At 45.6% G+C, this 17369-nt stretch overlaps 1 protein-coding gene across 1 annotated transcript; it reads left to right on the top strand.

The window, feature by feature from the left end:
• Nucleotides 1-6062: 6062 nt before the first annotated feature.
• On the top strand, nt 6063-13988 carry NPY (neuropeptide Y). The gene is given in 4 exon segments (NM_001256367.1): nt 6063-6244; nt 7113-7300; nt 11639-11719; nt 13858-13988. Coding segments are annotated over 3 exon segments (294 nt in total). The 5' UTR covers nt 6063-6244; the 3' UTR covers nt 13883-13988.
• The last annotated feature ends 3381 nt before the right edge of the window (nt 13989-17369 follow it).

Genomic DNA, 17369 nt, shown 5'->3' with positions numbered 1-17369 from the left:
CCACAGCAACGCCAGATCTGAGCCACATCTGTGACCTACACCACAGCTCACGGCAAGGCCAGATCCTTAACCCACTGAGTGAGGCCAGGGATCAAATTCCTAGTCAGATTCATTTCCACTGAGCCACAACGGGAACTCCCAGGAATCTCATTAAATGGTTGCCTCTCTTGTCAGAATAGAAAAACTGACTCATTCATTCGAGATGGGAAGAACTACTAAGAAGTGGCACTTTTGTTTGTTTTACTAAGAGAAACACAGGATGTAAGCAGGGAAGGGACAAATGTGCTGAATTCCTAGTTTGCCTATTTTTTTTCCTTCCTTTTCCACCCATATCTCAGAGGAGAGCAGGAGAGACAAGCAGGGATGAGGGAAGGAAATTACCACCTAAGACAACTTGTCTTTGAGACAAGAGAAGGCTTTGGCTTCCCTGGCATCTGGTAAGTAACCTGAAAAAACCAAAGCTTTCCTCATTGGATCTGATATACCCTTAACTATTCAGAGTAAACCTTAGTACAGAACTTTGAACTAAATCTTAGAGAAAGTCTTGAGTGAGAAAGTCTCCCAACTGTGATACCCACAGCCTCAGATCCTCTCTTCCTCCTTAAACCCTGCTCTGTCCTATTTTTGCCACCTTCTCAACCAACAGAAAAGCAGATGTAACACAACCCATGGATATAACAGACTTGAGTTAGGCCTGGGGGTGTGTCAAAGAAAATGCATTACAAGTAGAAAGATAAATATAAGGCTCAAATAAAGCTTGTCCTTATAAAAAAATAAATATCTGAAAGTGAAAAAGAATAAAATACCAAAAGTAATAGAGGAAAAAAGTAAAGAAAATCAAGAATTAAAAATGGAGTACGAATTAGGAATGTTTTCAGCTGCAAGTCATAGAAAACCTAGCTAATGGTAACAAACTTTGCAGACATCTGTTGTTTACTTAAGGAGACATCCAGAGGAAGGCAGTCCCAAGATTGGTTTGGCAGTTCACTGATTTCGTCAAGAATCTGGGCCTTTTTGATCTTTGCATTTTGTCACCTTCCATGTATTTGCAATATTGTTCCTCGTGACTCCAAGATGGCTGCCACGGCTCTAAGATTCTCATCTGTACTCCACAGCATCCAAAGCAGAGAGAGAGGGGAATCATGGCAAAGGATATGCCTCTTCCTTTTGAGAGAGGAGGCACTTTCCTAATAGCCCAAACGTGTTTATCCTGGTATTTCATTGGCCAGCAATGGATCATGTATTCACCCCTAAGCCAATCACTGGCAAAGATAAAAGAATTACCATAATTCAGTCCTTTGGCTGGGAATATTGATGTCAGAACCAAATCAGGGCTTATTAGCAAAGAAGGTAGGAGCAGCAACTAGGTGGGCAGTCAAACGACAGCCATCGTTCGATTCAAATTATTCAAGTTTGTTATGAGAATCACTAGAAGAAATAAAGCAGATCGTATACTTTACAAATGGATAGAAATAGGACATTAAAAACTATCACAGTTCATAAAGCAAAAGATAAAATACAAAGCAAATGGCAAGGCTCTATTAAAATAAACAAAACCCCACAGTGTAAAATAAGATGATAGAGGAGTTCCCATCATGGCGCAGTGGTTAACGAATCTCACTAGGAACCATGAGGTTGCGGGTTCGGTCCCTGCCCTTGCTCAGTGGGTTAACAATCCGGCATTGCCGTGAGCTGTGGTGTAGGTTGCAGACGTGGCTCAGATCCTGTGTTGCTGTGGCTCTGGCTTAGGCTGGCGGCTACAGCTCCGATTGGACCCCTAGCCTGGGAACCTCCATATGCCGTGGGAGCGGCCCAAGAAATGGCAAAAAGACAAAAAAAAAAAAAAGATGATAGAAAATTACAAATACATCCAGCCTAACAAAAAGTATTACTTTTAAATCAAAACTTCTAAACAGAGAGCTTGGATGGGAAATATGGAGGAAGCCTTAACTACACATTAACCCGTATCATTAAAGCAGTTTGGTACTGGCACGTGTATAGACAGAAAGACCAGTAGAACAAAACAGAAAGTCCAGAAATTGACACCGATTTTTATAGAAATGTATCACTCTGTATGTTAAAGATGGCATCCCAAAGCTATGGGGAAATTACAATAAATGATGTGAGAAGAAGAATAAACTGCCTAGGGTAATCCAGTAGGGACATATTTATTAGGTTTGTATTTCATGTTAGGAATGACACTAGAGGTACAGACGTAAATTAAAAATGCATCGTTTCTTCTCTTATGGAGTTAACTGATATTAACAAATATCAGTACAGGAGTTCCCCGTCGTGGCACATTGGAAACAAATCTGACTAGGAACCATGAGGTTGCAGGTTTGATCCCTGGCCTCGCTCAGTGGGTTAAGGATCCAGCATTGCCATGAACTGTGGTGTAGGGTGCAGACGCAGCTCAGATCTGGCTGTGGTGTAGGCCAGCAGCTGTAGCTCTGATTAGACCCCTAGCCTGGGAACCTCCATATGCCGTGGGTGCAGCCCTAAAAAGAAAAAAATATATATATATCAGTACAATAACTAGATAATACATTGAAAATATGACTGTAGATTAGGGCAATTAATGAGATGTTCAGAGTCCTCTGAGAACTTATCACAGGGCATCTAATTCAGCTTGGAGGACTAGGAAAATAGGAATAAATAGGTAACACCAGGAGGATGTGTATGTGTTGGCCAGGTAAAGAGTGAGGAGAGAACATCTCACATAGCAGAGTGAAACCCAAGTGGAAAAGATTCTTTAAGGAGCACAAAGGAAGCCAAAGGACAGGAGTATAGGGAGTGATGGGGAAAATTAGGGGAGATAAGCCTAGGACAGGTAAGGCTCAAAATATGTGAGCCTTGCAGTTCAATTTAAGGATTCCAAAACATAGTTTGGACTCCATATGGAATTTATGAATTAGGAATTTAGGAATCAGAAACATAGGAGTTGATGTTAGTAAAAGCTCTATCTTTGGATAATCTAAACTGAGGCTTAATCAAGATTTTCGGAGTTGGACATGTAGCCTGGGATTCCAGGTATGAGCCCTTAGCTGGAGGCAGAGATTTCAGGCTTGTAAGCCATGGGAATAGATGAGTTTGCTTGCTTAGTGTGCACAGAATGGAACGGTTAAGGCTGGGGCTTAGGGTACAGAAGGAAAAGTTAGCAAAGGAGATGGTAGCCAGTTCAGGAGAAAGAAGTAACCCAGAGGAAAAACGTGCAAAGGTCAAGAGAAGTCAGATAACTCGTTAGAGGTCCATGCAGCAATTAGATAGTAGGTTCAGTAGCTAGATTAAGACAGAACCTACATTGCCCTGTGTGTATGACCACATCAATGGTGAGAAGAAGAGAAAATGAGTAGAAACATCTTTTTTTTCCAAAGCCTTACCACGACACTTCCACTTTTGGTTAAGAATATAAAATTTACAATGCCTGTAATCTGTCCCAGAATTATCAGGCAGACAAAAAGGACAATACAAGCCACAATGAAGAGACAAGCAATCAATCCGAAGGAACACAGAAGTGACAACAAGGCTAAAAGTAGTAAACGAGTTATTATTAATGTATATTCAAGAAGCTAGAGAAGGAGTTCCCATCGTGGCTCAGTGGTTAACAAATCCGACTAGGAACCATGAGGTTGTGGGTTCGATCCCTGGTCTTGCTCAGTGGGCTAAGGATCCGGCGTTGCCAGTGAGCTGTGGCGTATGTCGCATTCTCGGCTCGGATCCCGTGTTGCTGTGGCTTTGGCGTAGGCTAGTGGCTATAGCTCTGATTAGACCCCTAGCCTGGGAACCTCCTGTATGCAGCAGGAGCAGCCCTGAAAATGGCAAAAAAAAAAAAAAAAAAAAAAATTAAAAAATTAAAATAAAATAAATAAATAAAAGCCAGAGAAAAGATTGGACACACTGAGACATGAAAGGTATAGAAAAGATCCAAACTGAAATTCCAGAGATAAAAGGCTATATGGTCTTTGTAGTGATTAGACAATGCAGAAGAAAAGATTAGTTACTGTGAACACATAGCAATAGAAAGTGTCGAATAAAACACACACAAGACAAAAAGCAGAAAACATACAAAACAAAAGGTGAACTGTAGGACAACATACACCTACCATGTGACCAAGCCATTCTGCCCCCAAGTATTTCCCCAGGAGAAATAAAAGCATGCCATACAATGATTTATAACAATTGTTTATAGAAGCTTTATTTGTAACAGATCAAACTGAAAACAAAGTCCATGCGCAGTTGAATGGATTTTTTTTTAAGTTTAAAATATATCCATATAATGAAATGCTACTGAGCAATAAAGAAATGAATTATTGATACACACAACAGCCTGGGTGGATCTAAAAATAAAGATGCTGAATGAAAGGAGGCAGACAAAAAAGTACATACCATGGAATTGAATTATGATACAATTCCAGTAAATGAAAACAAGTTCTGACAGAAGGCAGATGGATGGAAGAGGGGAGCAGGGAGAAGCAGGAGGCAGAAATTACAAGGGCGCATGAGGAAGCTTTTGATGGTGGTGTATATGTTCATTTCTCTGAATTGTGGTGATTTCCCCCGTCATCCATCGCATCTATGTAAGAATATACCCAGTGGAATATTCTAAACATTTGTCCCTTAGTATATAGCCCTGGTTTCTCAACAAAGCTGTTAGGAATTAACATATAAATAAACAAACTTGCTTTTGAAACAAAGGAGAGAAATGGTTCAGCAGCTAGAATCGCCTCTCTCCTTATCAAGAATGGGATCAAAGTTAGAAAGTGTTTTGCTCTGACTTTACCAAAGGCTCTTTCACCGAAGCCGACGCCTAGAGCCTGGTATTTGTGTTACAGGCATTTGTGTTTGTGTCATGCGTGTGGAAAGAGGAATCACCTAAGAGAAAGGGATGCTGATCTGCAAAACCTCTCTGTCGCTCACACACACACTTGCTTGCTGCCCATAATAACTGCTATTTAATGCTGTCCCAATGGCACCCAAACCACATTTCAGTTTAACACAGTCACTTGCCATTTTCGCATCAACATGACGTGTGACTGAACGTTTTAATCTCCTAACATTTCATTTAGTCAGAAAGCTTCAGACTTCTAGAAGCTTTCCTTTGGGGGAACTTTAAGACCTAGTCCACTGCATGAGATCCTGCTCCTGTAAAAATAGTTTATGTGTGTCTGCTCTTCATTCCACAGGTTTAATGCGCTGTGCCCATTACTGGTGATCAGGTGTTTTGACCTGTTTCATTTCAATCAGGACCCACATTCTCAATCAACGCGCATGGACCTTTTTGGGACCAGGCAAAGGCCAGCAGAGAAAAGAGAAATTGCTGTTCAGTTAATTACCCAGTAGCTTTGGACCAACATTTTTCGTTTGCTCTTTAGGGGGTCTCTCGGCACATCAAATGGCGCTCTGTTCCGGCAAACCCATACAGTGTCCCGCCTGGGAGTTTTCAGGTGCCGAGCGGGCTCCGCGTGTTTGGCGGCGTTCTTGGGGAGGGCTGATATCCGCGAAAAACAGGTTGAGAAAGGAGCGAAGCCTCAGAAGCCTCTCCTCAGCCCCTGGGAGGAAGGGGCCGACGGGACCCTCTAGATCGGGACTTCGGGCAGGCTCCTGGGACCTGCTTTAAGCGCAGAAAAATCTGGGCACCACGTTGTCTCCCCCGAAAGCGCACAGGAGGAGTGTTCCTGCCCTTGCCGCCCGGGTCTCCCGCACAGGCTCCACCAAGCAGAGGATTCGGGTCCCTCCTACCCCGGCGCCCGGCTGGTGGGTAGTCCCGGTGTCAGACGACAAAGATGCTCTGGACTGCTCCTGTCTCCGGCAGGATTAGACGGGGCGTGGGGACAGCGAGGCTGGGCTGCTGCACCAAGGCAGGAACTTGGGCTTTGGCGTGGTCCAGCGCCCTCGGAACGCGCTGCCTCGCTCGCATCCTGCCAGTCACCCCCCTTCCCCGGGCAGGGCGGGCAGAGAGTGAGTGGCTCTGGGAGTCGACGCGCCCGCGGCAGCCGCCACAGCCCCCTCCCCCACTACCCCCCCCCCCCGCCCGCCGCCGCCACTCGGGGGCGGGAAGTGGCGGGTGGGAGTCACCGAGCGTGACTGCCCGAGGCCCCTCCTGCCGCGGCGATGGAGCGCCATAAAAGCCCTGCTGCGACCTGCTCTCGACACCCCATCCGCCGGCTCTCACCCCTCGGAGAGGCGCGCCGGACAGCAGAGCGCCCGTCGCCCAGCCACGCCCGCCGGCCAGCCCGCCACCACCGTGAGTGCCACGACCCTCTAGCTTGGTCCCAGCTAAGGGCGGGTGGGGAGCGCCCGTGAACTTGCCCCGGGCGCCTGGGGAGCTGGAGGGTAGCGCCTCGCTTCCCAACCCCTACGCGCCGCGCTCTCTGCGCTCCCGACGCGCGCCAGCCCCTCTTGGCGGCTCGATTCCACCTGCTCCGCCTCGTCTGCTCTAAGGGTGCATCCGCCCTTCTCTCCAGCCGTCCCGGGGGGGCATCCCTCTGGGTTAGCTGTTGGCAACTATGCAGGGGCAACACGACCCTCGGGGGTCGCTGCCTGCAGGGAGGTGGCCCAGGCTGCGCCCCTCGATGAGGAATCCCCGGAGCTTGGAAGACCCGCTCTCTGCCACCTCTCGGGATCCTTGGGATCCGATCTGAGGCTGGCTGGCCCCGGGAACAGTTCTTTCCCCTCTCCCCCAAATTGCCACCCTGAAGTCCTCTCAGCCATCACCGCCGAGCTGCTGCAGCCGGGCCGACCAAAAGTAGAAAAGAAGAAACTTCTTCCCTCTGACCAGCGGTTTGGGGAAGAGGGTAGGAACGGGATAAATCCTCAGCACAGCGGGAGGAACTTCTAATCTGTTTTTAAAGTGTAAAAACTGGCGCTGGGGGGCCCCAACTGTGCACCTCTCACCGCAGCATCTTTGGCTCTGCAACTTGACCGAAGTTGCTTGGAGTTCTCGGGCGGAGCAGAGGGGCTGGGCCAGAGTAGATCTTGGCCTAAATCGCCACGCTCAGCACCCCTCTGTGTGGAGGGGTGGGGGTGGTAGCAGAGAGATGGGCGCGGGGATACAGAGGAAAGAGGTGAGGGGCGTGTGTCCTCTGAATCCGCTGCGCCTTCGGTGTCCGCAGATGCTGGGTAGCAAGCGACTGGGGCTGTCCAGACTGACCCTCGCCCTGTCCCTGCTGGTGTGCCTGTGTGCGCTGGCCGAGGCGTACCCCTCCAAGCCCGACAACCCCGGAGAGGACGCGCCGGCGGAGGACTTGGCCAGATACTACTCGGCGTTGAGACATTACATCAACCTCATCACCAGGCAGAGGTAGGTGGGCTACCGCGGGGTGGGTGAAGCTGGGAGCGCCCTGCCTGCGTACCCCAGAGATCCTGGGGGCCTTAGAGAACAGAGACCTTTCTTTTCCTTCTTTGTGTCCCATGCAGGGTAGTTATCAGACACACACATACTCAGCTCTCAGTAAATGCTGTGTGGCTGACCATCTCTCACTACCTTCTTTTTTTGTTGGGTGGAGGGGGGGGTGCACTGTTTGGAAATCTAGACAGGAGAGTACCCCGAGAAAGGCATCAGGACGGTGCCAGGGAGGTACTGTAGGGAGAAGGGTGAGCTGGGTGTCTAGAAAAACAACAGCACAAACCAAGGAGGAAACAGCTGGGTCGCCAAAGACAATGCCAGATTTTCCAACTTGCCCAGACCAAACTGAATAACTGTATTCAGGGAAAGACAAATAGAATTGGTTTTATCCCTCCTGTAGAGTATTTTATTGCATTCTCAGCTCCTTGCTTGAAAATCCTGGTCCTAATAAGTAGAAATTTAGCATGTAAACAGTTGATCTAAAATGCTGAGACTTTTCCCATTTCGTAGTAGGTGAGTTCTGAAAAGAAAATGCCCACTTGATGCTTTATTAAGGAGAAACTTAACAGTGGTCTATTCACTCTCGGGTGCATCCAGGGATCACATGTAGTTTGAGGAATTGTCTTTATTCTGAATTCCCGGAAAGCTAAGAATTTCACTCTCGATATCAGATCTTACGCAAAAAAATCAAATCCAAACGGTTTTACAAATAACATAGGATTTAAAATTTGTTTCCAAAATTGGTTCATCTTAGTTTTGAATCATTCATATCCTAATTTAATTACTGAGATCAAATGACCTTAATAAACTAAAAACAAGGTACCCTTTACAAACATTAATGTTACTGAACAATTTTAAATTGTTTTATGAAGCATTGTTTTGGTTTTTTTAAACCCTATTTCAGGGAATAGTTGGAAAGGATCCCAAGTGGGACAGAATTTATATTTCTTAAAGTTTTCTTTTTTTCTGTTTCATCTAAAATCTGTTTCAACCTGAAAGTCTTTTTAAAGTACTGATTTATATAGAAACAGAAATACAGGAAAGTGCCAGAATTAAATAGTATTGGTTTATGATCCCTGAAGACTGATCATTTTCACGAAATATCTTAATAGACTTTTCAGAAAGTTAATTGCTTTGATTCCTGCGTATGCTATCATACAGGTCAGAGAAAAGAACCGTACAAACAAAAAAAGGTATTGTTAATTTTTTCTAGGAAAGTGTTTGTTAGCGATTTAGTCTGTTATAACATACAGTAGAACTCATTTTGCAAAGATGACTGCTGTAAACCTTTACCTGTAGAAAGCGCTAGCATTTCGAAATTTTCTTAGGCATTATTTTGGTGTCTTCACCTCAAAGCTTTGAAATGAGTATAATCATCTCCATTTTATAGATCGTGAAACTAAGAACATTTCATGAAAGCTTTTTTTAGGGGTGATTACGCTGGAGCCCTCATACTGATCTTCCCTAGATGTTATCACCGCCGCCAACACTGTGTCATCTCCAACACCCTTGATGCGGGGAACATAAAGGGACTTGAGTTTCAGGGGAAGAGATTCCGGTTAGGTGGGAAGGAGTTGTCTCATCTTCCTATTAGTCCCTTCTTAGAAACCCTCAGAGACTTGGAATCTGTACCCATCACCTCCTTTCTGTAGTCTCTTCATCTTCCCACCACACATCCACTCATCTGCACATGTAGTTTTGAAAATTACATTTGTGAGCATGTATTTACATTTGGCAGAAGTGGCACTGTGATCTCGTCCTCTTTCCTCCCCTTTACTCAGTCCCTGCTCTCAAGCTCTGTACTCCCGGTTGTTTTGGAAGGTGGCATCATTTATTCTAGAGCGTAGATCTACCACGTCTTACTTGTGCAGTCCCTTAGATCAGTGGTTCTCAGCTGGGGCTGACCTTATGCTTCCCAGGACATGCGGCAGAGTCTGGAGGCATTTCTGGTGTCACAACAGGGGGGTGGGTGCTCCTGGCATCTAGTGGATAGAGGCCAGGGATGCTGCTAAACATCCTACAGTACTGAGGACAGTTCCCCTCCGGCAGAGAGTTATCCTGCTCAAAGTGTCCACAGTGTCCAGATAGAGAAGCCCTCCTGGTGGCACACTGTTATCACCTAGGGAGCTTTTACAATATACTCTTCCTGGGCTGCACCTCAGAATCTCCTGGAGGGGGTGGGGTGGGGTGGGGCCAGGGCTTTACCATGATGGTAAAAAGTTTGAAACTATTTTTCCTACGATCTTTGGACTCTGAATGTTAAAGCACTGTCGAGAAGAAGGATAATCCAGAATTAATACGAGATAGAAGAACAGGGATCACTGCTGCTCTGAGCACTACTTTCTGACGATGCCAATTCTGCTATTACAGACTTAGTTTCTCTACTGGGAGATTGGCGAAAATGCCACAAGCCAGTTCTTCAGTTCAGTGGAGCAAGGTGGAGATACATGAGTTAAGGTTGCCCAAGAGTTATACGATTAGTAAAATCAACTAACGGACAGAGTAAATGCCTATAAGCAGCAGCCTCCAGTCTGATAGCACAACTCCAGAAAATCTTTGAGGAAATCTTACCAGTGTTAGGGGCGGGGGAGTTGGCTTTGTTTTTGCATCCCTTGAGTCCTAGCAAAGGAGAAATAAGAGGAAATCTTTCCCCCGAAGTTAGATTTAATTGTGCTTGCTAGGTAGTTAGCATATACCCTCTGTCAGCTTTGTTCCGCTGTTTCACCTGTTAGCTAATCAGTCCACGCCAGGCTAATTTTTCATTTGTTAAAAAAAAAGTGGCTGTCGGTGTCCAGTGCCTTTTCTGAGTAAGGGGAACGTAGCCTCCTCAAAAAATACAATAGATTTGTCAAATTCTTTAAGGTGGGGGGGAGGAGGAGGAAAGAGTCGCCACTCACTTGGAGCCAGCGGCGTACACTACCCCGGCAGGAAAACACAACCCCGAGTTCATTCATTTCTATGGGAGGAAAGACCAAGGAGGTTTCCAGGAGCCAGTAGGATTCCTTTCTATTTTCAGGGCAGATTAAAATCACAGCATGAGAGAAGGCTTTTAGCTTTTGACACCCCAATAAATATGGAAAATAAAGGAACCCAGGATCTGTTGGTGGCTGTGAGAATGGGTGCATTTCAACAGCAGTCATATGCGTTTTTATGCATCACTTTGCCACTTTCAGAGCATTGTGGGAGTTCCCATCATGGCTCAGTGGTTAACGAACTGGGCTAGTATCCATGAGGATGCGGGTTCGATCCCTGGCCCTGCTCAATGGGATCCGGCATTGCCGTGAGCTGCAGTGCAAGTCTCAGAGGCGCAGATTGCAGATGCAGCTCAGATCCTGTGTTGCTGTGGTTGTGGCATAGGCCAGTGGCTACAGCTCCGATTGGACTCTTAGCCTAGGAACCTCCATATGCTGCAGGTGCAGCCCTAAAAAGACAAAAAAAAAAAAAAAGCATTGTGATTTATGTTGGATATTCATCAAGACTCTAAGTAGGAGTTATTTTCTTTTTACAAATGGAAAAGCTGAGATTCAAGATACAGGTGAGCCTAGAACTTGAGTCTGCTGAGTTTTTTTCTAGTCCTGTTCCTGAAATATTGTTTGGACTCTTTGTTAAGATTTAAACTGATGTATATCAGCAAAACTATAACCAACCAGCTAATTATGGATACATTTAAAATCATACTTCAGGGAGTTCCCATCATGGTGCAGCAGAAACGAACCTGACTAGTATCCATGAGGAGTTGGGTTCAATCCCTGGCCTGGCTCAGTGGGTTAAGGATCTGGCATTGCTGTGAGCTGTGGTGTAGGTCGCAGACGCGGCTCGGATCTGATGTTGCCGTGGCTGTGGCTTAGGCTGGCAGCTGTAGCTCCGATTAGACCCCTAGCCTGGGAACCTCCATATGGGTGAGTATGGCCCTAAAGAAGCAAAAAATAAAATAAAAATCATACTTCAGTGTATTTTATTTCCTGTCACTTAGTTATAAAACTGTATATATGAATTATTTGCAATAGTATAAAAAGACAAGAATTTGACTAGGAATTTGGTTGGGTTACTCTGCTAAGTTATTTATTAAGTGAACAAAGTTTAAAAAATATGTTTATGAGTTGAAATCATATTTAGGTTTCTGTATTGTGTATGCTTCAGACACCTAGATTACTCATTAGCAGTTGATCAACTGAAAATCATTTTTTATATTTAATGCCACACATCTTTTTTTTCCTAAAGGTGTTTATGGTTCTTCCAAATTTGCTTTAAAGGGCTTTTACTCACTCCCCAACCTTCCTTTCTTTCTTTAAGATACGGAAAACGATCTAGTCCCGAGACACTGATTTCAGACCTCTTGATGAGAGAAGGCACGGAAAATGTTCCCAGAACTAGGTATGAAAAGGCTTGTGTGGGGACATGGTTGCAGAGCTCATGGTGCCCAGGGGAGAGCAATCAGAGAGGGCTGCCTGGAGGAGGCCTTGGAACCGAGTCTTCCAGACCAGATGGGATTTGGGCAGAAATGGGGATGGGGGGGCAGGGCAGGGAGGCTCTTTCTTTTCACATACTCACTTGCAAATCTCTAAACTTCTGTGAGGTGATATTTTCTGGCTCAACTTATTTGATGTTCCTTTGAAATTTTTAAATATAAGTGACTTTCCCCTCAGAAATAACTCTACAAAGAATTTCTAACTGGGTTAGATTGGGGAAGCATAGCGAAAGCCCCCATGTCTATATTAAAATGACCAACCAGTCATCTGTGACTCAGGTAGTCTTTAGTTCTTAGACTCACATCCTAGGAAATGGGTCTCACGTGGGTCTCACTCTAGTCTCTCCGGTTTTACATGAAGCTGTAGATAAACTGAAGGGGGCTTCTCTATACTTTTTTGATGTATTTTAGTTCAGCTGGTGTCACCTCAGTCATCACATTCAATGCATGAATGTTGAACCATGTATTATTCTGAGGGACTTGCCTGGAGCCTTGCAACTTTCTTGGATTGTGGAGCTGCCATAGGAAGACTACCCTCCAATATCTAGGTGCCAAACATTGGGCGGGTACCTTCTGAACAAAGAGTGCTAGGGAAAAGATGCCTGGTCCTCCTCTATTTCCATAACTGGCTCTTCAGTCCCAGGCCCCCCGGCCCTACGCCCAGTAAGATCAAGTGCACATGGTTCATCCATTTTTGTGCTGGCTTGTCTGCCTTAAACCCAGACCACCACAACATCAAGAACCAGGTTCCCCAGAAGAGGTCACTAGAACACTTGCTCAGCCACTGAGACTGGCACATCATCCTTCATTGGGCTCCCCCTGGGGAATGATCTAATGACCTGCTGAGCCCCCCCCCCCCCGCCGCCCTCCCCCGCCCCGTTCTCTTGTGAACTGGCCAGCAGAGTGAAGCTCCTGGTCTGCAGTTGTCAGGTATGTTTTTATTGAAGGGAGCAGCAGTTTGGACTAGAATAAAACTCCAGTGCTCTTGTCCCTGGAGGCACTGGCCCAGACTTAGAAAATGCAAGGGAAGGAGTTCCCATTGTGGCGCAGTGGAAATGAATCCAACTAGGAACCACGAGGTTGTGGGTTTGATCTCTGGCCTTGCTCAGTGGGTTAAGGATCTGGTGTTGCCGTGAGCTGTGGTATAGGTTGCAGATGCAACTCGGATCCCGTGTTGCTGTGGTTGTGGTGTAGGCCGGCAGCTGTAGCTCTGATCGGACCCCTAGCCTGGGAACCTCCATATGCTGTGGGTATGGCCCCTAAAATAAAATAAAATAAAATAAAATAATAAAAAAAACAAGGAAAGTGGAAGGAAAACTCATAGGGTGGTTTTCAAATAAATCAATAATTGATTTCAATAAATGCTTTTTAGTGTTTCATTGATACACACATGATATTCGCTACCAGAAAAAGTTTAGGATATTCTATATCGACTTAAAATTAGAAATACAGTCATCCAGACTGACTTGATAACCTTTACTGCTGCTCTGTTTTGTGGCCCAGAGTTACATGTTAATTGCACCCTGCTTGAAAGCCTCAATCATGTGCACTCAAAAGGAGACAAAACTTGACAGCCTTGAAGTTGCCTGTGAATGCTGCTTGGTTCAAAAGGGCTCTTTATAGTCTAATAAGTAGCATCTTGCTACATAAAAAGCCTTGCAGGAAAACACAGGAGGCACATTCAGAGTCGAATAACAATAACTTTCTTGTTTCGGTTTCGTGTGATTCCTGCAGTTTTGATCTTCAGAAATATGGCAGACTCCTTCAGCTTCTTTGATAAATACAGAGCCTTTTACATACTCCCTCTGAGATCTGCCGTAGATTCCCATTAACATGAGTGAAAGCTATTCAGCCGGGTCTCTGTACATGTGTCACCTTCTCCGCCTCTGATAGTCTGCATGGCTTCCTATCAAGAATGCCAACAGGAGCCTTTGCAGCAGCTTCTGAGCATCTTGCCGTTCAGAGCTGAATGTCTTCCTCTCGCAGATCCCGCCTAGGAAGTTGGGAAACTTCTCTTACGTGTTTTGCTTCTTGTGTTTGACAGGCTCGAAGACCCTTCTGTGTGGTGATGGGAAGTGAAACTTGCTCTCCGGTCTTTGCCTATTTTTCAACCCCCGTTTTATCCTGTAAGACTCAAGTCTGCTGGCCCTCCCCTTGCATGCAGCCCCTCTGCTCCCGTCCTCAGACTTTCCCTTGGTCGCCATTGTATATACGTGCATTTAAATAAAGTAACCATGCATTCAAAAGTGTACGCTCCTCAATGCGAAATCAGCTGGTGCAAGGGTGAGAAGTATCTGAAGTTATTCACGAAATCACAGTCTCCCTCAAGGTGCAGACCGAAGGGTGCTTTCACCAACACGAAAGCAGTGGCTATGGAAGATATAAAGATATGATTTATGATGACCAAGACTCTGTGTGTGTGTGTGTGTGAGAAAGCGCAAGTGTTGGGAAGCCTTGAGCAGGGCAATGCTCATCTGGGACAATTTGGTGAACATTTCCTTTTTTTACCCGGAAACCTTGTTAACCCATCAGCCTAAGCTGTCAGCAGAAAGGATTGCTCTGCAGTAGAACTTTCTGCAAGATGGCCTGTATCTCCTCTGTCAGATATGGCAGCCTCAAGGCACACGTGGCTTTCGAGCATTTGAACGTAGCTTGTGCAAGTAAGGTGTTATTTAGCGTATCTTAAATAGCCATGTGTTTGCAGGGGCTGCTGTGTCAGCTCAGATCTATACATGTAGTTAGGCCACGGCTCCTAGAATTTGGGTCCTAAACAGAAACACACTGATTTGGATGAGTCTCTTTTCGCACCGCAGGGGGTATGTTAGTTAATGTAGCGAAAGGTCATGAACCTTCCCCCTGCCCCCCCCTTCACATTCTTATTTGCATGGGCTTCGTTTACTGTTATTAGATTCCTATAGGAAACTTTTAAGGCAAAGAAAATGGGTCTCATCCTACATTGGTACTTTGAACCACACTCTAAGAAATATTCATGGATATTTTATGTGATGTCTTCCAAAAACCCTGTACATCGTCAGAAACAGAACTCTTGGTTACACGAAGCAGAGCAGACAGCAATCATGTCGATGAACCTTTGCCGGAATTTCATTTTCGGCAAAAATGTAAACCTCTTTTTCCACCAAATCTAAATGCCAGAAAGGCTAACCGTTGAACAGCCTGCATTTTGCTCAGGCCCTGATCTCTCTTTTCTTCACTGCATCTTACTAGAAAGAGGACTGAAGCTTCGTGTCATGTGAGCTCTGGGGTCCTGACTTAGCAGCTGCCAGGTGCTCCATCCTTCAAATCCATGAACTTTCTGATTTCTCACTCATAAAACGGGGATAATAAGTTCCACGCAGCTTTCCACATATGTCTACACTGGGACCCAAATTTGAGTTAAGATAATATTACAAATAAGTAAGAGAAAGAAGGGAAGTGGAAAAGAAGGTTTTGATGATGCCTGGGTCGGATTATAGATCCCTTGCCATACACTGAATGTTGACGTCACTCCAAATTCATATGTTGATGTTTTAATCCCTAATGTGCTAGTGTTTGGAGGCGGGATTTAGAGGTAGGGGTGATTAGGTCATGAGAGTAGAGCCCTCGTGAGCGGGATGAGTGCCCTTTTCAAAGGAACCAGAGAGGTCCCTTCTTCCTTCCATCATATGACGACCCTGCAGGAAGATGGTTGGCTGGGAACCAGAAGCAGGTTCTCACCAGACACTGAATCTGCTGTGGCCTTGATCTTGGGCTTCCCAACCTCCAGACTGTAAGCAATAAATCTGAGTTGTTTTCAAGCCATTTAGTCTTGGCCTGAGTGGACCAAGGACCCCTCCCCCTCAAGAAACGAGAATTCACTTTAAGAAATGCAACAATAGTAAACTTTAAAAACAATTGCCAAACTACATTCCATGTGATGCCATCGTAGTTTTCATAAATATTTGCAGCCTAAAACTTTCTTGGAATAAGTTTAAAGCCACCATATCGCCCATCTATCATTGCAACTCTTAACCCATCCTCATTAGAGTTACAGTAAGAACAATGCTGCCTTCATTAATGAGATGCCTGTGAGCAATGTGGTCTTTGTCAAGTAAATCGATAAGAATTTATATGAAGTTCTCCTCTGATGCTAGCTTTATTCTACATTCCAAGAGGTATAACTTGTGTAAGTTTTCTGCAGGTGTCATTTTGTCTTAATGTTGATTCTTTCAATGCTCGTGACACGTTCAAACAGAAGATTTTCTCCACCCCCCCCCCCATTTTCACAGGTGAGGAACCTGAGGCCCAGGGAAAGTGACATGTCTTCCCTCGTTCACGTTGGGGGGACTTGACGGCACCTGCTCAATTGGCAAGCTGTGTCCTGCCTGAGGCTGTCTCGTGGAAGAAGTAAGTTGAGACCAGGTCATGAATAATCTGGTTAAGAATATAGTCATGGCATTCCTGTTGTGGCTCAGTGGTTAATGAACCAGACTATTATCCATGAGGACAAGGGTTTGATCCCTGACCCCGCTCTGTGGGTTAAGGATGCAGAATAGCCGTGAGTTGTAGTGTAAGTTGCAGTCGTGGCTTGGAGCTGGTGTTGCTGTGGCTGTGGTGTAGGCCAGCAGCTGTAGCCCCGATTCAACCCTTAACCTGGGAACTTCCATACACCATGGGCGCGGCCCTTAAAAAAAAAAAAGAGAGAGAGAGAATATAGTCGTGGCCCACTTAAAACAAATTAGACAATAGCAAATTAAGAAACTGTGGCAAAGGCGTTGGAAAAGGAAATGAGTATGGGCAGAAGTGTCTGGAGAAGTCGTCCTAGAGAATGTGAATGTTGAGCTGGGATCGAGGATGTTCTGGGTGAGGCGGCCAGCGGAGCTCAGTACAGAAGTGGGTCAGCCCAGCTTACAGAGGGGTTGGTGGGATGAAGCAAGTCCAAGGATGGCCAAATTCATCCATTCATTTATTCGTTCGTTCACACACTTAACATGTTTTGAGCACCTAGTAGCTATTAGACATGCACTAAGCACCGGGGATAAAAAGATCAATAGTAACTTCTCCAGGAATTTTCTACCAAATGTGGAAGACAGGTAATCACAGTGCATTGTTGGAAGTACAGAGATGGGGGGTCAGAATTTGGGGAGGTCAGGTATCTCCTTTCCACTCATCATGCTTCCCTGTGCAGTTTCCTCCGAAGGAGCCGCTTAGATTTAACAGTTGAGTGCCACATGGAAAAGACGTGCCAGCTGGGCAAGTATCCAGCGAGGCCAAATGCAGGGCTGCCCTGAGCTGAGTTAAGCCCAGCCCCCACACCAAGTCCCAGCATCCTGGTAGAAAGGGACCAGGGCAGCTTCTCCAATCCATTCACCCAAACAGCCACAAAGATGAGAAAAGCCAGCCTGGCACACCCAGCAGCAGATGGAGGAAGAGAAGGGGCCCTTGTGGAGGCATGTTACCTACTGATTCAGGGCCCTGTGGTCTCAAGAATCCATGAGAAGAGCAGCTTCATTCCGTGCAGAGGGAGAGCGTTACGGAGAAGAGAGGAGGGGTAGCGCCAGAAGCCAAGAATAAAACTTA

Source organism: Sus scrofa, chromosome 18 (assembly GCF_054392235.1).
Source record: "Sus scrofa isolate SSC_HxYL_T2T_F1_AM1 chromosome 18, Sscrofa_HxYL_maternal_Yorkshire_Landrace_v2.0, whole genome shotgun sequence".
Lineage (NCBI taxonomy): Eukaryota > Metazoa > Chordata > Mammalia > Artiodactyla > Suidae > Sus > Sus scrofa.
This window is presented reverse-complemented; position numbering and strand designations above follow the sequence as displayed.